Below are 23,750 nucleotides of genomic sequence, written 5' to 3'. Positions count from 1 at the left end.
ATAAACAATTTTAGGTGTATTTTAATAATATGTCATTGAAAATAATATTTTTATCAAGTTTTAAAAATTAAAAATGAAAAAAAATTTACTCTGAAGTAGGCTCGAATCTGAGACTAACCGAGTGCATAAGGATAGCACCAGGCGACCATGCAGCCTCCTGAGCTATCGACAATGTGTACCTGCGAGTGCTTTTGAAACTGTACTTATGATGATTTTGTGCAATAATCGCACCATAAGTTTTTTCGGCTCCATCTTCATTGCAATCGACAATAAATGCAATTTATTTTGATAGAATATAACTGTTACATAGTTTAAAGCTTACAAGTACGTAAAAAAATTGCCCGACTCGTGGTTCTTTTTTGAGCTTATCACAGGGCTATTGAGTGAAAGAAAAAGAATCCGCTACAAAAAAAAAAAAGAATAATTGAATGTAATAATCGATTTTGATCGTAACAGCGACTCAAGCCTTAAATTTCCAGAGCTTTTAGAACCTTTAATTTATGCAAGGATTATCTATGAAATTATTTTAAATAATAACACCACAGTATTATCACAAATGTTAATCAGTTACATTTTCGCAGTATGTTGTAACATGAATTTCCACTAATTATAATGCACTGTCAAATTTTTAAATGTTCTTATGCGCAAGCTTTTCACGTTTTTCATGTTATTGCCTTCGTCCTGACTAGGGTTGGAATAATGTTTAACTTTTATTAGCTTCAATTGGTTGTTTTTCTTAAATTCAATTTTTCATCGTGTTCATATAAATTTTTGTATAATTAGCCTGTTTCATATTTATGTATGCGCAAACATGAGATTTTACAATATAGAAAACAACTCTCAGACATTTTTCTCAAGCGTCATATACTATATCTGATCTGCTAGTTAAATTTCTACCACCTGGACTTCATGTGCTGGTACTAATTTTATTTGATATTTGTAAACATCTCGAGCCCTCGAGATTGCTCAGCTATTACTTTTACTCTCCTGGACTAGTCATAATTTTGATTTCACAGTTTGTTGTAATACGAAATAATTTTAATCACATTTGAGAAATAGTTCGATAGTAGTTGACTAGTCTTAAATTCAAAACGATGAAATCCAGTGATACAGTCAACTACTCTGACTAGTAATTGTCATTGTAAAAATTAAAAAAACAAATAAATAAGTATATTTTTTTTTAATTTTATCGATTTTTTCAGTGTAAAACAAGAGGCTAATGACATGTGCTACGATGAAAAAAAATATAGTGAATCCAAAGACCAAACATCCGATACAAAACATTTGCAATACCTCAGATGTCTGCAAGAGAGTACCGTAAGTTGATTTAAATAATCGATAAAATAATCATTTTTTTATTTAATTTTTACAAGATTTCAATTTCTTAACAGAATCATACTCTTGAAAAGCTCGAAGATTTTCGTGAATCTCAACCTAACCAAGAAATTAAAATAGAGTTTGAGTGCAAAGATGTAAAACCCATTGTGAATTTATTGGTAGCTGATAAAAAGAACGAAGAAATTCAAAAACTCAAATCTAACCAAGAAATTAAAATAGAGTTTGAGTGCAAAGATGTAAAACCCAATTTATTAGAACATAACTTGATTAAAATAGAAAAAAAGGCCACCGAGAAGGAAGAGTTTCTCGGTGGAACTATACAAATTAATGATACACATACTGACTGCCAAATCAGGGGACAAAATGCGAAAATTGATGCTTTAGTTGGTAAGAGTAAAAAATCAATTGAATGTAAAACATGTTTGAAACAATTTCTTACAAAAATGAATCTGAAAGATCACATTGATTCAGAGCATAAACGTGTCAAATACCCATGTTACAATTGTGAAAAGGAATTCGAAAGCAAAAGTTATCTCAAATTACATATTGATTCAGTGCATAATGGTCAAAAACCTTACACCTGTGATATATGTGAAAAGACATTTACACAAAAAAGTAGTTTGAATACCCATATTGATTCGGTGCATGATTGTATCAAACACCCATGTACCAATTGTGGAAAGACATTCAAAAATAAAGGTTATCTCAAATTGCATATTGATTCGGTGCATAGTGGTATGAGGCACCCATGCCACACGTGCGAAAAGACATTTTCACTAAAGTCTAGTCTGAAAATACATATTGATACGGTGCATAAGAGTATTTTCTTCCCTTGTGAGATTTGTAGAAAGTCATTTAAAAGCAGAGGTTATCTCAAATTGCATATTGATTCGGTGCATGATCGCATCAAACACCCATGCCAAACTTGTGGAAAAATGTTTTCACAAAATGGTTATCTTAAATTGCATATTGGTTCAGTGCATAGTGGTAAAAAACCTTACCATTGCGATACATGTGAAAAGACATTTTCACAAAAGAGTAGTCTGAAAAGCCATATTGATTCGGTGCATGATTATATCAAACACCCATGTACCACTTGTGGAAAGACATTCAAAAATAAAGGCTATCTCAAATTGCATATTGATTCAGTGCATAGTGGTCAAAAACCTCACAACTGTGATGTATGCGGAAAGACATTTTTACAAAAGTGTAATCTGAATACCCATATTGATTCGGTGCATGATTGTATCAAACACCCATGTACCACTTGTGGAAAGACATTCAAAAATAAAGGTTATCTCAAATTGCATAATGATTCGGTGCATAGTGGTAAGAGGCACCAATGCCACACGTGCGAAAAGACATTTTCACAAAAGACTGGTCTGAAAAAACATATTGATTCGTTGCATAAGAGTATTTTCTTCCCTTGTGAAATTTGTGGAAAGTCATTGAAAAGCAGAGATAATCTCAAATTGCATATTGATTCGGTGCATAATCGTATCAAACACTCAAGTCAAACTTGTGGAAAAATGTTTTCACAAAATCGTTATCTTAAATTGCATATTGGTTCGGTGCATGGCGGTCAAAAAACTTACAACTGCGATGTATGTGGGAAGTTATTTTCACATAACTTTAATGTGAAAAAACATATCGATTCGGTGCACAATAGAATTAATTACCCGTGTAGCACTTGTGGAAAAACATTTTCACAAAAGGGTCATCTTAAAGTCCATGTTGATTCAATTCATAATAGTATTACTTATCTATGAGACATTTGTGGGAAATTATTTAAAAAAAAAGTTTATCTTAAGGCGCACATTGATTCAGTATATAATAATCCGAAACGTTAAAACTGCGATATGCGCGTTAATACATTTTCGCACAAGCGGTGCCTAATTGTAACAAATTCCCATGTCACATTTGAATTGGTGCACAATTGTCGAGAAAACCTTACAACAGCGATCTATGTGAATAGTTATTTTCGCGAAAATATAATCTTTAAAAATGTATTTATTCAGAGCATAATTGTATTTCTCACCCGTGTGAAATTTGTGGAATGGTATATTTGCCAAAAAAATCTAAAATTTCACATCAATTCGGTACAAACTATGGTATATTTACAAGATAATATTTTAATGTAAAGTGTTAAAAATAAATTCATTTTCATTAAATTGAATTTTTGTGACATTATTAGAATATATTTTATTTTCAACTATTATATCCAACACCAATTTAATGACAAGTATACTCTCTTTCCTCCTCAAAAATAACAACTGATTGGTATTTATTTCCACGCAACATAAACATTTTCCATAAAAAAAGAATTAAACCTTGTAAAAAATTGAATAAATCCCGACGTTTTTAGTCTTCTATTTCTTTCAAGTTTTTCCTTCAAGTGACTAAATTTGCGGAATTAATAACTTGGAATCAGTAAAAAAAAACCACCAAACCAAATTTTTCGATAAACATCCAGTAAATATATCGACACCAATGATTTTCTTAAAATATCTATGTATACATTCAACTCACTCGATTGAAATTCTTAAAAATTACATTCCTGATATTCTTGCACGCTGATTGCTCCATCGTTAAAAAAAAAAGACTGAACAAATCAAAGGTAAGATTTTTGTCATAATAAGTATTTTTTCCGGGGCGTTAATATTACAATCCGCAAGAAACTCTCGAGTCACTCGGCAGAATTTCCCATAAACTGGAAATATTTGCATTAGATGTATACGTCACTTTGATCGTGCATTACATCAAGAATGTAAAACGCTTCTGGTAATCCGTGTGAAGACCAATAATTACGATTCCGTACGTACATTTTATAAGGAGTCTTGAGTGTTCAGAACCACGTCAGCGAAGAATGGAAAGCCGAAACCTTTCATCGACCAACGAAGCTGTTCGATTGAAGTGCACATTATACAATCCACCCACGCTTATATTAATTTCTATACAGTTTGGAATTTTTTCTGCAGCATATATTATACATTTCTCGTGTATCGAGCGGCCACTCGAGTAGTAACCGCTTCATTCCAGCGTGACATTTGCGTGCGTTATACATTTGAAAATAATTTACAAAGCACGAACGGAAAGAAGACAATCGATATTATATATAGCTTGGAAATTTTAACGTTACTTTTATGCGCACCGTACGCCTCTTACCTTATCTCGAAACCCGATCTACAAATTGTAATTATTATCTATCCGGCCGAGGCTTAAACGCTCGCGACGCCAATCCATATTACATACCAACTGTACACTTCTAATAATGCATGATGCAACTATTTGTCTCTTGGTGATCATTGCGTCATCTCATTGTAATAACAACGAAATTGTGTGTTCGCTGATTTCTTATTTTTCTCGGGCGCTATACATTTGACGAGATAATTGCAATTTATACGTTGTCTCGTAAAGTCTTAAGAACGAGGAAAAATAAAATGAGCGAGAAAAAGTTCGCATCAACATCGATATTTTGAACATTGCTTCGGAATTAGTAAGCTAAATCCATCTGTATCTTATTATGTAACGGATTTTATTTTATTTCTTACTTTCAAAATATTTTCGTATTTGAAAATATAACCGATTGGAATTGTAAAAATAATAAAATTTAGGTAGATAAATACGAGAGGCGACAAAGTTTTCGCAAGCTTAAAAAAACATACAATAAAACATAAACCTCTCCACTATCGGCCCGTGCGAAAAATTTGCATGCGCAAAACTTTCTAACAATTATTCAACGGCGGCGATGCTCCAGCGCGGAAAATGAAACAACGAAAAAAAGTTTCGAGTTTAGAACTTGTCTCTTTTGTGCGTTATTACATATTGTTAAAGAGGACGCGCGCAGGCGAGTATCCAGGCAAACACGTTCGGCTTTGTGTAAAGGTGTGCACGCGTGCGCCAATTGTACTTTGAGCTTTTTTGCTCGTGTCGAGTGTCGAGTGGATAGATATATGTAAGCCTCTGCAAGATCATTGTTGAAGATTGAGTTTGAAATTATTCAAAGCGCTCCCGAAAATTTTTTCTTTGTTCACTTGGGAAAAGGGTCAATAAGTCCAAAAAAAGAAAAAAAATATCAAAAACAATTTTGACAGTGGCGAAGTTTTTGTGTCAATCTCGGGTAAAAATATTTGCTAACCGAACACGTGTTTGTCGATGATTTATCGAATTTCTCTGATCTTTTTATATTTTCACTGACCAACACAGCGCGGAATGGCATTTCAATAAGATGAAATAAAACCACAAAAACATGTGTAATTAAAAGCTTAATACCTATAAATATCGTAGTAAAATCTGTGCGTTGGTCTCCTCACGTATCCAATAAAATGTCAGCGATCCAGACTTTTTTGAGAAACTCCGCCACCGAATATGGCGGGTGTGTGTTCAAACAATTTCACGCCCACCATTCGGAGCCTTATCGATTGTTTAATTAAAATAATGTAAGTGGAGATATCGCGAATAAATTCAAGATAACAGCTCCAACTAAGATCGCATCCGCGTGAAGTGACATGTTATGTCAAAAAATCATCTTCAATAAATCGGGAAATCCATGAATATTAACTGCGTGCGTGTGTACTCACGAAAGCCTTATTTTTAAATCTCGGCTTATATTGAATTTCACGAATACGTTACACTAATTCAGATTTACATTTAGGATTAATCCCTACAGTAACTACTTGTAAAAAATTATAACTACTATTTTCAATTATGAGTGAACGATGATATTTTACCTTTAATTCGCTTCAATTTCTTAAATTGATTTCAGTTACATCCACATGGATCCCTCAAATTATTCAAATGACCCGCTGCTCCAGCGGCAAGTGCTCCCCTGCATTTTGTGAATTAACCCATAATGATTTCGCGAGCCAACGTCATGCGGCGCTGATCTCCACTGCAATCGCAGCCTTATTTATCAGCGCATCCATATCTGCATAGCGGGCAGCAGCATACTAAAAATTCTGTACCAGCCAGTGATGTGCTAACACATCGAATGCCATAATAATAAAAATCTGGGCTGATCCGAGGCCTCGTATCAGCGCAAAATTTTGTTTTGATGACTTGAGCGGCAGGTATTTTTTGTACACGGAAAGAAATAAATCAATCCCGCAGCAGCCCAATTATTAGTAAATAATGTAAGTTGAGTTTTGTGATAGCATGCACAGCAACTTGTTATATATTCGCTCGCGGCGCTCGGTGTGTTTTTACATATAGCTCTTGCCAAAGTGAGGGGTTGTGTTTGCCGGCCGGCGTATACTTAATATGCGCGATTAAAATGTGTATTTATTTCTGTGGCTATTCACAGTTTATAACTATTCAATATCAGAATTGTCAAGCGTATTTACTTTAGTGTACTTTTCGTTGTAACAGTGAAATGTTTTAATCTTATACAAAAGTATTTAATGTATGTAAACAACTACTTTCAAGTGATAGCTTATCTAATGATAAACTTTTTTATGATTCATTAAAGATCCAGGATGGGGGTCCTTTTAAAGGCAAAGGGTCTGCGGATGTCCGCTCAAAAGCAAGAAACTCTTCTGAAATTAACAATTTTGTCGTTTGCAGCAATTCTTTGTAAGTAATAATTATTATTTTTGTGAGTTTTAATTCTTTGCCTATAATAAAATATAATTTTACTGACCGGTGAATAATTCATTATTTGTAGCATTTGCAACACGATTGTTTTCTGTATTGAGATTTGAAAGCGTCATCCATGAGTTCGATCCATATTTCAATTATCGCACCACTAAATATCTCTCTGAAGAAGGTTTTTACAATTTTCTAAATTGGTTTGATGATCGAGTGTGGTACCCATTGGGAAGAATAATTGGAGGTATAATATAGAATATTTTATTCATTGTAAACAGTATATAATTCAGTAATATAATGATACAGTACGTAAATTAACTCTTATTATTGCAGGAACTATTTATCCTGGATTGATGGTTACTTCAGCTATTTTTTATCATATTGCACAATTTTTGAACATTACCATAGACATAAGAAATGTTTGTGTCTTCCTTGCTCCACTTTTCTCGAGTTTTACAACTATTGTAACATATCTATTAACAAAAGAATTGAAAGTAAGTAATAAAATAATGCGATGGAGAATTTTTATATATTTATACTTAATTATGTACTTGAATTATTCTAGGATTCAGCATCTGGATTATTTGCTGCTTCCATGATTGCAATCGTACCTGGATATATTTCCAGATCTGTTGCTGGATCATATGATAATGAAGGCATTGCAATCTTTTGTATGCTTTTTACTTATTATATGTGGATTAAGGCTGTAAAAACTGGTTCAATTTTCTGGTCTACATGCACTGCTTTAGCATACTTTTATATGGTTTCATCTTGGGGTGGTTACGTGTTCCTCATAAATCTCATTCCATTACATGTTTTAACGCTCATGGTAACAGGAAGGTTTTCCCATAGAATTTACATTGCCTACAGCATTACTTATTGTTTGGGAACTATATATTCTATGCAAATTCCATTTGTTGGATTTCAACCTGTTCAGAGCTCAGAACACATGCTTGTGAGTAAACTTAAAAATTGAAAAACCCAATATTTTCCTAAATAATTTTGGCTAATATTCATTCAAAAATTTACACTATTTACAGGCCATAGTTGTATTTGGATTATGTCAAATACATGCCCTGGTTGATTACCTTCGTAGTCGGTTGTCTGCCACTGATTTTGAAGCACTCTTTCATGGTCTGATAATTTCTACAGTAGTATTGTCAGCAATCGTTGGAGCTATTTTAACAATAACAGGAAAAATTTCACCATGGACTGGAAGATTTTATTCTTTACTGGATCCTTCATACGCTAAAAATCACATTCCAATTATAGCTTCTGTATCAGAACATCAGCCAACTTCATGGAGTTCATTTTACTTTGATCTTCAAATTCTGGTGTTCTTATTCCCAGCTGGGCTATATTTTTGCTTTTCAAAGCTCACAGATTCCAATATATTTTTAATTTTATATGGTGCTACGAGTTTATACTTTGCGGTAAATATTTAATTTTAAAAAGATTAGTTTAAAAAAAAAATTTTGTCATAATTTCATAATTAATTTCATTTCAGGGCGTTATGGTGCGGTTGATGTTGGTGCTGGCACCTGTGATGTGTATTTTGGGAGGAATTGGAGCTTCTACTTTGCTTCTTAAATATATGAAAGACATAGAAGCTAGCAAAGTAGTCGATAAGAAATCGAAAAAGTTAGAGAGTAATTATGTTCTTAGGAGTCAGGTAAATTTTACTATAAAATTGATGAGTTGAACATCGATTTTCACAGAAAAATTAACTATTGTCGTATTGCTTTAATTGTAGGTTGCAACGTTTTTTGTGATTATTATGTGTGTGTTTTTCTTCTCTTACACTTTCCACTGCACATGGGTCACCGTGGAAGCCTACAGTTCACCAAGTATTGTTTTATCGGCTCGATCTCCTGATGGTGGTCGTATGATTTTCGACGATTTCAGGGAAGCGTACTACTGGTTGCGCATGAATACACCAGAGGTAACTTTTTTGAGCTTATTTCATATTCATTTCGTCAAATTTAGAATTTCCAAGTGAATGATATTATGAACTTTGCTTAAAATTTAAGGATGCAAAAATAATGTCTTGGTGGGATTATGGGTATCAAATAACAGCAATGGCGAATCGGACAATATTAGTCGATAATAACACGTGGAATAATACCCATATATCAAGGGTTGGTCAAGCAATGGCAAGTTCTGAAGAAAAAGCATATGAAATCATGAGGGAACTCGATGTAAATTATGTTCTTGTTATCTTTGGTGGATTAACAGGCTATTCATCGGATGGTGAGTTGGTGACAAAAAACTAAGGATAGCAACTTATTGTACAAAATGCTCATACAAATGACTTAATCCATGAAACTTTTTCATTACAGACCTTAATAAATTTTTATGGATGGTTAGAATAGCAGGAAGTACAGAAAAAGGAAAATCAATTTCCGAATGGGACTATTACAATCCTGCTGGTGAATTCAGAGTAGACAAAGAAGGAACTCCCACCTTACTCAATTGCTTAATGTATAAAATGTGCTACTACAAGTTTGGTCAAGTCTATACTGAAGGAGGTAATTATTGCATTTTATACTTTACTTGAAAGCAGTTTTAACAAGTTTAAATAGGTATTTAGTAATAATAGCTCACTAACTTTTTCATCATATTTATTATTATCAATTAATATATTACATTCACAATATAAATTGTCTTTTCTCATTTCTCATAAACAAACTCAGAAGCCACTTACCTTTAAAAATTATTTTACAAAATAATATACATATAAAAGATAGTGATTAACATTACACAATTTCATAATAATATTTGCATACAGTAAAAAGTATGTAATTTATTTAATATATTTATGTAAGAAGTAGGGAATCAGATCTAATTAACAGATTCATAAAAATTGCTTGTATTGACTTAATGCATTGTTTCTTACAACCTAGGCTTCTATTACACCTAGGTACTATTCATTTGTAAAATACACTTATAATTAAGTATAATTATTACACTCGTTCATCCAATTAAAATAAGAAAATACACAATCGAATGGAGAACATTATTTTATGCTACGTAAAGTTAAGAAAAAACATTCCAAAAGCATATTTGGCTATTGCATACAAAGAAACTACTAAATCGAACATCTTATAAAAAACGTTGTTTTAAAATATTGGAGCACGCATTATTTTGAAATTACACAACAGTGATTCAACAATTTAATTTACGCTTTTCAATTTCAGGAAAACCATCGGGGTACGATCGAGTGAGGAACATGGAGATCGGTAACAAAGACTTCGATTTGACTACTTTGGAAGAGGCCTACACGACCGAACATTGGCTTGTGCGCATTTACAAAGTGAAAGATCTGAGAAATCGTGGAAACTGAAATTAAAAATTTGCAGTTTCACGTGATGTATAAAAGATTAATTTAGCCCGAGAGAGATTTTCCTATGTCATGCTTCCGTTTATTACGTGCAACGTGGATACGTTGTAACGATTTTTAAAATCGCTGTCCAATGCACTTATTATAAAATAAATTGTGACGAGTGCTGTAAGTTATAAATAATGTAAGATTTTTTTACGACTATAAACATAAGTTTTTCAGTAAGATCTACTTTTTTTGCAAATTTTTCTGAGGCTTACAATAACTACATTTATTTAAAAAAAAAAAAAAAAAAATCGTCGTATAATCGCAGCGTTTCATTGTTGACGCGGATCATAATATTCTACATCATCAAGCATTCATTCTAATTTTTTATAATGAATCGCGAGAAGTACTATTCGATTGATTTACATGTAGATAAACCAAATAATCTTCTTTCTATGCATGATAGATTATGTATATAAAAAATAATAATTATTATTGACTCAGAAACGTGATACGAGAGTCAAGCGCTTGCCACTGTTCTCCATGCACATGGCACACTAGTGTTCGTACTTTATACTTTCTACACGTTAAATAATTATCGTGTTCAATATGAATTACAAAAATAAGTTTTTAACAATTTACAATCTAATATTTTACAAGAACTCTTCTCTCTTTCTGTCCCCTCGCCTTTTTCGGTGCATATAGTGCTACATCATACAGAGATACGGACGAGTCGATCGATAAAATTTCTATTATCGACGTTCGTGCACGATGCTGATGCTGCCGCTGCTGCTCTCTCTCTCTCGCTCACTCTCTTGTCTCGTATCTCCTGGGAATGAAAAGACACAATTCTTCAGAGTCAAAGAAAGACAACAAAAATCCGTACGTCTGGTAGACAACGAGCGCAGAGAGAGAGAGAGAGGCTGCCTTCTCTTCCCCATTTTTAATCGGTAATTACATAAGCTAAATTCGTCTAATCAGATTTCAGTCCCATTCGCCAATGAACATAGCCCGTGGTGCTGGGGGTATTACGCCCCTCGTTGGTATTGGCAGTCTTCCGTAAATGTGATTGTAAGGTGAGTCGATTCTGTCGTCCACATCTGCAAAGAGGAAACGAGTAAAAACGTTAAAAATGAGGACATTTGATTAATCGAACGCATATACGTGCGTAATGATATAAAGTTGAGAACGTAATGCGTTCATACTGGTAGGCTGGGCTAACGGAAAGATTAAAGAGAACGACGAGAGAGGAGGCACTCGACTTTTTACACAAGCGCGTGTAAGTGTATCTTACTTTATTATTTTTTTTCTCGCGAGGTCGAATCGCGAAATAATAGCCGCGCACCGCGCCCTTTACGAGAATTACGCAATTAATTTCGTCAGTTATAATACGACACGCCGGTGCACTTGTTTCTCGGACAAAAAAAATCGACCAAAATAAAAAACGGAAGAATTTCGGATCTCGTAGTGCTTCGCGTGCGCGGACCATCGGTAAAAGAGATGGGCCCCGTATATCCGCGTGTATTATTACGCGTTCGCGTAAGTGTTTGATAATCAATAGTCATTGAAACGCCTGATGATGGGCCACCTCGGGTGTTTTCATGGGCGTCCCCCGCGGCATACACACGCAGCAGCACGCATTATTTTATTGCCGTTGCGCCCCCTCTTGGAAATGAACTGCTTCTTTTTTTTATTTTTTTTATTACCCCTCGTATTACGAAGACCCAGAGGATCGTATAAACGCATTGAGGTGAACAACAGAATGTAGAGCAAAAGCACACAATACACAATACAAGCTCAAGCGAGGAAAAAAAAATTCAAAAAAAAAAAGGTCGAGCACATACTCACCGAGTCCGCTCTCGAAGCTTCTCGCGTGGTACATGATGGGCTGGCGCTTGCTCACGAGATCGGCGGGCAGATGGCCGTAGATCTGGGCCGATTGACTATGGTGCAGGGGATAGGCGTAGGCCGCCGCGTTGGCCACCGCCTGCGGATGATGCCCGTGTCCGTTGCTGTGTTGATGATGATGATGCGGATGATGATGGCCGTTGCCGTTGCTGTGGACGTATTGCTGCTGCTGATGCTGCTGGGACGAGCGATGCGAGTGCGCGTAGATCTTGGACATGGACATGGCCGGCTGGACCGTGGGCACGGCCAAGTGGTGGCCGTTGCTCTTGTTGGCCATCTTGACGAAATTCGGTACGCGCGCCCGTAGACCGCAGTAGTAAGGATCGTCTGTGTGTGTGCGTGGAAAAATATAAATCGATTATTAACATCTCTCGATTGCGTTATGGCTCGTATTATTATAAGCGATCTCTCTCGTTCTCGACACTTTATTTTTATTTTTTTTTTTTTTCTTTTTTTTTTTCCCGCTTTGCTTCATTACTTTTCGCGTGCGGCGGCGTTGCGAAACGATCGGTCCCGCGCCGCGAATCGATCGAAACTGCGCTGCGCACTACTCGTATTGCGCCGACGAAGAGCGCCTATAATGCACAATAATAATCTTGCTCCATTTGCTGTATTTTGTGTAATATTTTTTTTTAACTGTCGAATCGCGCATATTATAGATTCTCTCTCTCTCGCGCTCGAGAGAGTGAGCCAAAATAATTCGTTGCGCAACCGGTATACACGCCGCGATATTTGCTGCTCTCGACGTATTAAGCTTCAAATTGCGATCAATAGACAAGTGGAATATGTCTATAATATATACAAGGCATTACTGAAATCGGCAAGAGATGCGATGATGAAATCTTGGCTTGCGCTAGACGAAAGAGATCGAGCGGGATTAATATTCGGTACAAGCGCGCGCGATGCACGAATTGCGGCCGCCGCCGCCGCCGTCGCGATCGAGCTTTGATTTTTGTTTTGTTTTTTATTTTTCACTCTAATGAATCGACCTTGAACCTTATAAGCGAGCGAGAGACACTCACCGTATTTCTTATTATTTTCCTTTTTACTCTTCTTGTCGTCCATGGCTGCGGCTCTGGCCGAGCTCGGCGCGTAATCGTTCTCGATGTCGTCGTAATCCGGCTGCAAGAAAAGAAAGGACAACATTGAAAAAAACAACGTTCGATCATATTCTCCGAGGAATCGATATTATTATATACCCTTATGAATTATATTTTTATTACATACATTTCATCAGCGGCCATAAACCAAGTAATAAGAAGACAGAGAGAGAGACAGAGAGAAAGAGAGAAAATTGAGGCAGGTTTTCGTGATGTTGTATTATGAGTAAACGTGCGCTATGTAATATGCGTGAGTGTATATAAAATAATAACATATAAATGTGCCGAAAAACTGCATGTTTCCTTTTTCAGGCATTCCCGGTACGTAACATTTTTTTTCGCCCGTGTACCAATCTTTTTTTTTGTTTCTTTTGCAGTGCGAAATCAAGTGCGGAATGCTAAAGATATTGCTATGTATTTTTGGTTAATCAAAAGACAGACATATGTTGAAAACGTACCTTCACGTAAACCTGCCTCGGCATCTTTAAAAACATAATACAAGACAATCATAATAGACGTGTAAAAACAACAGGTACATATATACGATATAATATCACATACATATAGGCCACAATTACATAAAAATAACAAATACACGTTTATGCGACACGCATGTAATATCGAACAAAAGTTTTCTCTCCTCTGCACATGTCAAATTTCATTGATATAATATACGAATCATGACTAGCAGCGCAATTACCGTATACTATTCATGCCTTGTCTCATTTACAGGTCGCGCATACCTATATCATGTACACCGTGAAGTGCTCCACGGTCCGCGTTTGATATTCGTAAAACGTCACGTTTGCTTCTGTGAGCACGAGATTTTAGCCTTTTTTTTCTCAAAGGCCATCCGTCAATGGCATGTATTTCTCTTGCTTCGCGACTCTGCATGTAGCAGAGAAGAACAAAAAAAAAAGAAGCGAAATAAAGAAACGACAAGAAAACCGGTATACACGCTATACGCGTATGCAAAGTATAAAAGCACAAGAAAACGAAACTCGCAATTAAAGAAATTCGGAAAGAAGAGAGAGACAGAGACAGAGAACGAAGATTGCACAATGTGTCCTTAATGCGCTCTCTTCAACCGGAACGAGGCAGGAGCAGCAGCTCTTCAGCGAGTGATCGCGTCTCGTATTTCACACCAAAGATAATTTTAGTTTTATTTTTTTTTTTTTGCTTAATTTTTTCTTCTTTTTCGCAAAAAAAAAAGTATTCCTCCGAGTCAGTTTCGCAATGATAATCGACGATTAATCCATACGACGACTTTTTTTTCGTATGGCGAGCACGCGCCAATATAAAATTATTTATACAGCAGCGTATATATATTCGTCGCTGACGATTACGACTGACACGGCAAGGCTAAAGAAGATGGTATAACGATTGCGAGAGACAGCGAAGAACGAAGGATGCGAGAATTCGAGGCTCACCTTAGGAATGTCGTGACCGTAGAGATTCTCTCTCGGCGGCAATTTCGGTGGCTTTCCAGCGCCACCGGCGGAGCCGCCGCCTCGCCGATGTCCCGTCAGGCGGGCGTGCTCGCGCTCCAGCTGGTGCTGCTTGTAGGCGGCGAAGGCTGGATGACCACCGCCGCCGCTGCTGCTGCCGATGCCGCGCTCGGTCGAGCTCGAGGTGCCGGCGATGCTGTAGGGATCCTCGTCGGGGATCGGTATGCGCGGCCGATTTTTTATGTCCACCGGCCTCGGTACTGCTCCAACTGCGAAGACACAAAAAGGGAATGAGAAAAAAAATTCATAATTATCATCACGACGCGCCATGACGAAGCGCGAGTACTAATTATCGTTATATCACGATCTTCTTTTGCGCGGCTGTCATTAGCGAGCTGCTCTCGTGACTTTAGGCAGTACGTATAGCAGCCATAAAGCTCGCGCGACGTGACTCGAGCGCGCGGACATCAATCGGTAGGAGAAAATCGAGGTTTTGGGAACGGATCGAGCGTGTTTCTCTTTCAAGGTCGAGGACGCGCTTGCGAGGTGACGATGATGATCTGCTGCACTTACCTGGCGGTAGCTTCGACTTCAACATGTCAAGACCTACAACGTTGACGATGAGCACCCAGATGGGGCACTGCAGCAGATCCGCGTCCGTCTTCACGAAGACGATGGCGCTTAGACACTGGGTCTCGAGTCGCCGTCTGTCCGGGTAGGCCTGCCTCGTCTCCTGCGTCAGATTGGCCGAGAATTTGGCCATGTCGAAGAGCTGCGGAAATAGAACGACGATTAACGATCCGGTTTACAAGTTTTCGATGTAAAATATAGGTACTAATTTAGTGGTACCTTTCCGGGTTTGTCGTACTCGAGGGCGCCCTGAGAATTGCGAACGATTTCGGGGCCGATCGCGTTCTCGGCCTGACTCGTGGGCCTCACGTAGACGTTGCTTTTGCACATGCGCTTGATCAGTATGTTGCCGTCGCCGTCCATCTTGATCTTCACGCCGTGGTTTATCTGTCGTCTGGCCTCCTCCGTCTTGGCGTCGCGCATCGGATTGTCGAAGCCGCACAGTCCTATTCTGTAAATCGAGGAAAATATCATTAGATTTTTCTCTTTATTTGCGGTTCTTATTTTTTTATTTTTCATCTTCCCGTGGACATCAACCATCCGTAGACGAATTGAGCAATTTTTCGTCGGCCTGATCGTCGTCGGATCGTTTATACATAATTTTTTTTTCCTTCTTTCCCTTTACGAAATAGTGAAATCACGGCACGCATTAAGCCGGAAAGGTCATCGTCGTCGTCGTCAAGCAGCGAACGAATTTTTGCCGAATTTTATAATAGCCAGAAATAAATACATAATGATATAATATACGTATCTCGTGCGCGCACACGCAAAGTTATCAATCTTGCGCGTGTTAGCCGAAGAAAAAATAAAAAATGTCCTTTTAATTATGCATACCGGTTGACGTCTCGTTTGTACGCTCGTGTATGCGTAATATTTTGCTATAAATCGCGTATTTGCACGTACACACCTATATCATATATAAAAGAATCGTTGCCGAAATCTATCACTATTATACAACTAAATCACGTGGCTATCGCTCTCTCGCTCGACGCGTCGATTAGCATTTCGCTTCAACCTGTTTTTTTTTTCGCCGAAATACATAAATATTTTTCCATCTCGATACGTCAGTCGGCGCGTATAATAATAACGATGTTGTACATGATATAGTTTGGCGCAGTGGCAACGAGACGTTCGTCGTGTAGGAAGTTTCAAAAAAGGCCGGTGTACTTTTGTGGCCATTCGCGAGAGCACAAAAAGTCGCAGTTACTTCTCTGCGTGCAATTGTCAAGTCGGTACACGCATTCGGCGTCGTCGCAGGACTTAACACACTTGTGTGCTGCGTATATATAATATGTAAGTCGCCAGAGCGAGCTGGGGGCCCCGCGGCCTGCGAGGAGTATACAACGAGTATATACAGCACAATATAACATAACAGACGAATAATCGGAACGTGACCGAGACATAATGTTGTGTTGCTGTTGTAGGCGCACTATACACAGAGAGCTACATCGAGTGATAATCCTGCGCGCGTAGGCGAATATAATTATAGAAATCGGGACGCTAACCGCGAGTACGCAGCACTGGTATAATAGTAGTAGTAATGCGTAGTAAATAGCAGTCAGTGCTAGTAGTAGCTCAGGTAGTATGGAAGTAAGGCAAAACTCAGGCAACTCTCGCGCGAGCGCGACTTTCGATGATTCGTGTATATAGTAGTAGTACGTCTCGGCAGTTTCGGAGTTTCACCGAGTAGGCAGCGAGCCGAGACCGAGGAGAGAACACCACCGTAAGCGCCGCGTATACTTGTGTATATATATGTACGTACGTACGCAGAAACCGAGAGATCTTATATGCACACCGACGACTGCGAGAAACATTTTCTTCTCTTTTCATTTTTCATATATAGCACATGCACTCGTATGTATAGACGTATCGAAGGATTGAATTTTGAAAACAACTCGAGACGATGCACATAATATACGTTTAGCTTTCGCGCGAGTTGGGTAGGAAAAGTCTACGGTGCTCAGGGAAAATTACGCGATTTTTTTAATATTCGCTCGTAGTCGTCGTCGTCATCGTCGTCGAGATGATCGTTTATACATATCCCCAAGGCCTCGAGATGTTTCAATAATTTATGAAAATTCGCCGCTTTTTTTGCGCGTTAATGAAATTCGTCCCCCCGGCGGTGTGGCTTTAAACGTATATTATACACACACGCGTACGGCATAATATACATGACACGAGGTGTGTATCGCAATAGCAGTGGCAAACGCTGTACAAATACATGCTTGCTCGCGCTGCATAGCACGAGATCGTCACGTAACTATCATCATCTCGAAAAAGAAGAAGAAAAGAAGCAGAAAAATATCCACGTAATATACTTTCGCACTTGTAATGCATCTAATACATATATTTTCCAATCGAATATTTCGCCCAAGGGCTCTAGGAGCCGTATAGACATATATGCGCGCATCGCATCTACATACGAAGCTGCTGCTGGAAAATTACGTAAATTTGTGTGTGTGTGTGTGTTTACCGCATGGGGTATACAAAAAGCACAGCTGAAGATGCACACACTGCACATGCACTCGTCGAGAGTACGAATTGCTGTGCCTATATGGGTTTTCGTTGCTGTTGCTACCTGCAGCCTCGGCGGCGACTGTGGCGCGCATCATCCATGTCAGGTATGCGGTATAAAATGCGGCGCGCGCATGGCGTAACGGAGCCCGGGCGTTTCGGTGCCTGCGCGGAGCATTACACGCGACTAGTATATAGCAGCATGGCGAAAATGACAAAGTAAGAGGGATAAGAGAGAGAGAGAAAAAAATCGAGAAGGAGGCTAATGCGCCCGAGCTACCATATCTTTTCTTTTTTTCTTTTCTCGAAGCCGCGCGCGCGCGAGAGCAGCGCAGAGATTGTCTGGCGCGCGCGCATCGATCGTGATCTTTCGAAAATATACGTATCCTGGCTTCTGCGGTACAGTAGCTCGCATATAGTGCAGGGACCAAAAATACCCCACAGCGATAAGAGAAAAAAAGGCCTCCGAATTCCCTCGCGCTGTATATACCTATGTGTATTACTCGCGTTTAGACTATTCGGAAAAAGAGAGTAAACTCCGCCGGAGGAAGGAGGTAGAGGCAAAAAAAAACATCATACGTATATATAATATGTATGTATACGAGCGTCTGCGCCGCGCGCGCGCGTTCGCGAGCAGCGCGAAAAAATATTTCAGGTGAAAGCCGCAAACGTACGCGAGGCTGCCTGCGCGCGCGCGTACTATTTAGTGACCTATTATAATAACATTTCACTCTTATAGAAAGCACACGGCCGACGTAGTGGTAGTAGTGCTGCTCGCTTTACACGAGCCTATATCTCCGCCGAGCAGTTTGGTTTTAAACCATTGCAAATGTATATAAATGCTGTTTTGAGTTGCGCGCGAATTTATGCCGCATACACATCTGTGTATAGCGCTGCGCGATATGCTGGATATATATACATTGGAAGTGGGCTACTGCAAACTCGAGAGCGGCTGCTGTAAACGCGGGCAGGTGCATAAAACTGAATATGGACTATTTATAATGCGACCGCTTCTATATATGTAGCGCGAGATCTTTACCAATGCGCGCCACGATCGATCCGCTGCTGCCGCGCCGAGCTTATATTTATACAGGCTCTGAAAATCACACCATGCATACCGAGTTTATCCACAAGCGCGCGTAAATAAACTGCAAATATTATGCGCAGTCCTTCCTCGGTCTTCCAATGCGAAACGTCGCGAAATCGCGAGAAAAATATCGTGTATATAAAAAAAAGTCGCATTTTATGTATAGCCTAAAGCTGATAGATCGGTATAAGGCCGTGAAAATTTACGCGGCATACCTTATAAATGCGTAATAATAATATATATAAATACAGCTTCGGCGCGGTTACGAAACATCTCCGAGTATGTACGGGGGACCGTCGAATTTACACGTGTGCTGCGTGCGGCTCACTCTTATATACTGCAGCGCGTTTACAACACACACACGTAAGCGGCCCCGAGAGCAACAAAATTTGACGAGTTAATGACGAGCGAACGAACGACGCGAAGAAGAAAAAAAACGGCGAAGAAAATTTGAAGAAACGCAAACAACGAAATAAACGCACGTGCGTGCAGTGCACTGTGCGCGTCGTTCACGAGCGGCGAGCATGATGACAGCTTTGACGATGTTTTGCGGTTTTTTTCGCGCGCGCTGTACACACACACACACACACACAAACGCACATACGCAAAATCGCGGAGCGCAACCTCTTGTTTTATTCGCGCAAAGAAAATTAACCGTGTATATATGTATGCGTGTATGCAGATATAGATGTGCACGAAGCGCGCGAAAAACGTCTTTTGTATACGCATACACGCACATAGTAGAGATATACGTACACGCGGTAGACACCTCGCGCGAGCCCGCGCAATGATTTACGATAGTGCGTTAAGCAACATAATTCTGTTTGCATGGAAAAATACGACTACTGTGTTATTCCTGGCCCGCGACGACGACGACGAGTGACTTTCACCGCATGCAGCCAACTCGCAGCCAGACCCAGAGATAGTCGAGCATACATATCGAGAGATTACACTCGCGAGGTGGTTAAATTAAAATTATGGTATTTACGGTAATCAATCGTGTCCTTACCTAAATCCATCGAAGCCGTCCATGGAGTCATTGACGGTGAGCACGGGCGCCCTCGCGTACGCTTTCGCGACTCGTCTGTTTCTCTCGAAGACAATGACCTTAGCCCAGATCTCGTCGTCGATCTGATTCCACTTGTCCAGCACTTCCTGTATGTGATCCTGCCGAGACAAACACAGACGCATTAATCAAGTATATAATTACTTATTTTTCAAGTGGAAAATTTTCTATCGTAAAGTGGGTGTGTAGGGGGTAAACTTGTGAAAACCCGTCGCGAGTGTGCGTGATAATGTTAACAATATAGACTCCAGCTTGGAGACAGTCGACGGAATTGTTTTAATTTCCGTTAAGAAAAGCTTCTGTACGCATTTACGACGCGAGAAAGACAATGACAGAGAAAACTACGAGAAGGAAAACTGACACCATCTGTGTACGGCGTTACTTTCGGCGCCGAGTAACTTGGATAGCCGACACTACATGTCTATTATGCAGTACCCGCAAGTGTCGAGAAGATTCTCTCGATAGCTATATATACGAAATTTTGTTTGGATGTAAGTCCGTCGATCTCCTTTGGATATAACACTTCTTCTGCAATCAAAAGCACCAAGAAAAACAAGAAGACAATTGGGATCATGACAATGCATATCATTTATAACGCGCGTGGGCACACGTACACGATAATGATATCAATGAAAGTCGATCAAGGTAGAGAGGAGATAACATAGATTGTCAGGGGTCTTGAAAAATTTCATAGTGTATGGGCCAGAGGGGATCGACTTTTGTAAAATATTTTGCTATTTTGAGATTTCATTTACGCATGTCACGTGTTAATGAACGCGCGCTTACTCGCGGGGAGGTTGGAAAGAACGTATACATAACGACGAGATAGAATGAATAAATAAAAAAAATAAAAATTTTCCTCGGTGTAGTATTCGAACCTCTGACCATCATGGACGTCGACCGAGCGAGTATTACACGCGCGCCGTCATTCGTCATTATGTATACTCGCGTCAGTTCGGCGACAGATGGAGCATACTCCAAATTCGCAAGTGACAAAACGAAGCTCCTTTTAGAATAATTTCTTCGACTCTCGTGACGGACGATAGATTATTCAGCTTGTATATGATTGTCTGTACAGATCTGCACGCGTCCATAGAAAGTGTAATTCGTGTAAATAAAAAATTGCAGAGCTCGGCCGCACGCGTACCAGCGCGCTATTAATACAGCGCGCGCCCGGCTGGACGTGTTGGCTATGGCGCGCAGCTTTTCCACGGATAATCGCTACATGCGAAGATGATATATCGCGAGAGACTTTGAATTATTAGACTTTATTGGCTTGTTGCGTTCGCATCGTCTGCGTCTCTCTTTTTCTGTCTATACATACACGTGTAATACACACACACACACATTGGCGCGATCGCCGTGCGCAGCGCCTATGTAGCACATGCAGGCGGCTCTCGTGCTGTTTTATAGAAAGTTGGCGCTGCCGCTGCTGCAGGTGCAAAATTGAAACCTGTCGTTTTGTATCGGTCGCGCTTTTTAGATTATATATATGTGTTCGAGAGTAATAGTAATACCCTTACGCAATTTGCGCGAATTCTCATGTTTATAATACTCGTGGCAGCGCGCACGCGCGCGCGTTGCAATTAAAGTGAAAGATATTTTTCGGATACATCGCGGCGCGTATAATGCGACATAAGAGCCGAGTTTTTTTTTCTTCCTTTTTTTCTACTTTTCGTTGCTTTTTGTAGAGACAGCGGGGACGACAACGACGACGCCATTAAAAGACGCCGATGAATGTGCCCGGTCCAGGTCGATTAAATAACGGCGCGCTATAGCGTGTGCTGCACATATAATCCTAACGAGATATCAGCCGAAGATATATACGATGCTGTATATATATAAGCTCATAGAAAATCGGACGCTCGAGAGCTCGAGAGCGAGCTCGACGAGTTGTTGAGCCACTACTACGCCGGGCCGAGTTTTATATTTTGAAATTCAGCGAAAGAATTCGATCGAGACTCGCTCTCGAGCTCCTTATATACATACAAACTAACTCGCGAGGCAATCTCGGAAGAAAATCAATCGCGTCTCTGGAGCTGTGCATTGGGAGAAAACACACCCAGAGGGTGAGCTTCTATCGCGCGCGCATTTATAATATTCACAGGCGCTACTGATCTTTCGTCGCTGATGCGAGAAACGAAAGAAAAAAAAAACAACAACAAGGGCAGCACACGGGCAAGCTCAAGTTTTCGTAGAAAGTTTATGATATTGAATAAAATGCCTCTCGGCTGCAAGCGTCATACACGTTGTACGTTGTGGCATGGCTGGGGCAGATCAAAAAGCCTAATGGCATCGCGATGACGATCATCGCGCTCGACGACGACGGCGGCGTTAGTGTAGCACGATCGGAAGAGGAGAAATTAAAAAAAGCAACTTATCGGTAGAAAGATTATGGATTTTTATTATTTCTCTCCTGTCCTCTCGCGGGCAGTTCGCTACCGATTTTTTATTCGCGCAGAAACTTTTCAAACGGTTTTAGGCGTCGATCGCACGATTGTGATCTCGTTATGCTCTCACACTCCACAAATCGTAAACATAAATATATCGAATTTACGCGAAAGCTCGCGCGCATTACGTATTACAACGAGGAAGTGGCGTACGTTATATTGTACTTTATACATATACGAGCGCGAATGGATTTTCGTACGTAGCCTGGAGCTTTTTTTTCGGCTTTTTTTTCGTAACGAGCTCGTAAAACTTTTTCAACGGTGCTGCCACACGATTCGTGCTCGCGGACGTGTTGTATATTATCTCAACGGAATAAAGCAAAAAAAAAAAAAACGAAAAAAAAAGAATTGGCTCGTTCGAAGAGAGGAGCTAACGTCTTGTTTTCATGGAATACGGGCAGAAAAATTATATACCCCCTTGCATGAGCGCGCGCGTGACGTTGAATTATCGTACTTCAAAAGACTGATGAGCCGCGGATTGACTTAATATCTTTTTAATACGTGCAAGTGGCTGTCTGTGTAGGATAATGCGCGTGCACGCGCGCCCGGGTCGTATAGTAGCACTGACTCACGCCGGGTCCTACACACAATATAGTAATATCATCACGAGCCACAGCAGCAGCACGCAAATCATCAAAAGAGTAGAGAGAAGCTCGCACGCGCTCGAGAAGAGGAAGAGGGCAAAAAAATCACCGCTCCGTAATTACACGGCGTGTCGAAAATACGACTCGGACTCGAGGCAGTGGCAGTAGGCAGCAGCACCTTTCGGATCGGGTCAAAAATGCAGTGGCCAACACGCACACGAGGCGATCAGATGTTTGTGCACGGAAACGATTTTCTTCTCGCTCATCTCGCGAATCCCAAAATTTTAATTTAGACGGAGCGTAAACATGGATTCATATAATCGTATAAAAATTCGGCGCGTCAAGTATCATACGTATGCACGCGGGGATAGACTCTCGAGCACGTCGTCTTATATATTACACACAGGGGGAAAAAACTGCAAGCAGATTCGATATACATATGGCTATGTATATCTGGAGTCGATCGGTTGCGCCGCGCGCTTATATAGAAAACGCGTTGCGTAAAATCGATCGATCGGCTTTTTCCTCGGCATTCGAGCTTATGCATGCGCGGCTATCCTCGCTTCGCTTCGCGCCTGTCTCAATCTCTCCCTCTCTCTCTCTCTTTTCAGAGCTGAGAGACTGACGTCTCTCTTTCTCACCAGTTATGTGTCTGTTTCTGTGTGTGTGTATGTGTGTGCACCTATAGCGAAAGACTAAACTTTTCGTGGAAAG

The 23,750-nt window shown here is 39.6% G+C and overlaps 3 protein-coding genes across 4 annotated transcripts in view; 2 read left to right on the top strand and 1 right to left on the bottom strand.

Annotated features, from left to right (window-relative positions):
- The first annotated feature begins 965 nt into the window (after positions 1-965).
- On the top strand, positions 966-3,432 carry LOC106657469 (zinc finger protein 658-like). The gene is made up of 3 exons (XM_014379003.2): positions 966-1,129; positions 1,203-1,317; positions 1,392-3,432. Exons 1-3 carry the CDS (start codon positions 1,095-1,097, stop codon positions 3,105-3,107), a joined length of 1,866 nt encoding a protein of 621 aa, XP_014234489.2. The 5' UTR covers positions 966-1,094; the 3' UTR covers positions 3,108-3,432.
- A 3,380-nt stretch (positions 3,433-6,812) lies between these two features.
- Positions 6,813-10,267, top strand: LOC106657502 (dolichyl-diphosphooligosaccharide--protein glycosyltransferase subunit STT3A). The gene is made up of 10 exons (XM_014379054.2): positions 6,813-6,909; positions 7,001-7,168; positions 7,258-7,418; positions 7,490-7,879; positions 7,965-8,357; positions 8,432-8,596; positions 8,678-8,866; positions 8,955-9,174; positions 9,264-9,452; positions 10,122-10,267. Exons 1-10 carry the CDS (start codon positions 6,813-6,815, stop codon positions 10,265-10,267), a joined length of 2,118 nt encoding a protein of 705 aa, XP_014234540.1.
- LOC106657503 overlaps positions 10,161-23,750 on the bottom strand; it is a 45,868-nt gene continuing 32,278 nt past the window's right edge. Inside the window, exons 3-9 of one of the 2 annotated variants that reach the window (XM_023460190.1) lie at positions 19,946-20,103; positions 15,555-15,786; positions 15,279-15,477; positions 14,688-14,974; positions 13,180-13,279; positions 12,098-12,484; positions 10,161-11,349 (exon numbers count right to left, since the gene is read on the bottom strand). In XM_023460190.1, coding sequence (XP_023315958.1) covers positions 11,234-11,349; positions 12,098-12,484; positions 13,180-13,279; positions 14,688-14,974; positions 15,279-15,477; positions 15,555-15,786; positions 19,946-20,103 — 1,479 coding nt within the window. In that variant the 3' untranslated portion in view covers positions 10,161-11,233. Of the gene's footprint in view, positions 11,350-12,093; positions 12,485-13,179; positions 13,280-14,687; positions 14,975-15,278; positions 15,478-15,554; positions 15,787-19,945; positions 20,104-23,750 lie in introns of both variants that reach the window. The other variant, XM_023460189.1, reaches the window with a different exon arrangement.

The sequence above is a fragment of the Trichogramma pretiosum genome, unplaced genomic scaffold (genome assembly GCF_000599845.2).
Source record: "Trichogramma pretiosum strain Unisexual culture from Peru unplaced genomic scaffold, Tpre_2.0 scaffold40, whole genome shotgun sequence".
Classification (NCBI taxonomy): Eukaryota; Metazoa; Arthropoda; class Insecta; order Hymenoptera; family Trichogrammatidae; genus Trichogramma; species Trichogramma pretiosum.
This window is presented reverse-complemented; position numbering and strand designations above follow the sequence as displayed.

Coding starts and splice junctions, on each gene's coding strand:
- LOC106657469 (XM_014379003.2), top strand. CDS start 1,095: ATGAAATCCAGTGATACAGTCAACTACTCTGACTA. Junction 1,130..1,202: donor ACAGTCAACTACTCTGACTA/GTAATTGTCATT, acceptor CGATTTTTTCAG/TGTAAAACAAGAGGCTAATG. Junction 1,318..1,391: donor GATGTCTGCAAGAGAGTACC/GTAAGTTGATTT, acceptor ATTTCTTAACAG/AATCATACTCTTGAAAAGCT.
- LOC106657502 (XM_014379054.2), top strand. CDS start 6,813: ATGGGGGTCCTTTTAAAGGCAAAGGGTCTGCGGATGTCCGCTCAAAAG. Junction 8,597..8,677: donor ATTATGTTCTTAGGAGTCAG/GTAAATTTTACT, acceptor CTTTAATTGTAG/GTTGCAACGTTTTTTGTGAT. Junction 8,867..8,954: donor TGCGCATGAATACACCAGAG/GTAACTTTTTTG, acceptor TTAAAATTTAAG/GATGCAAAAATAATGTCTTG.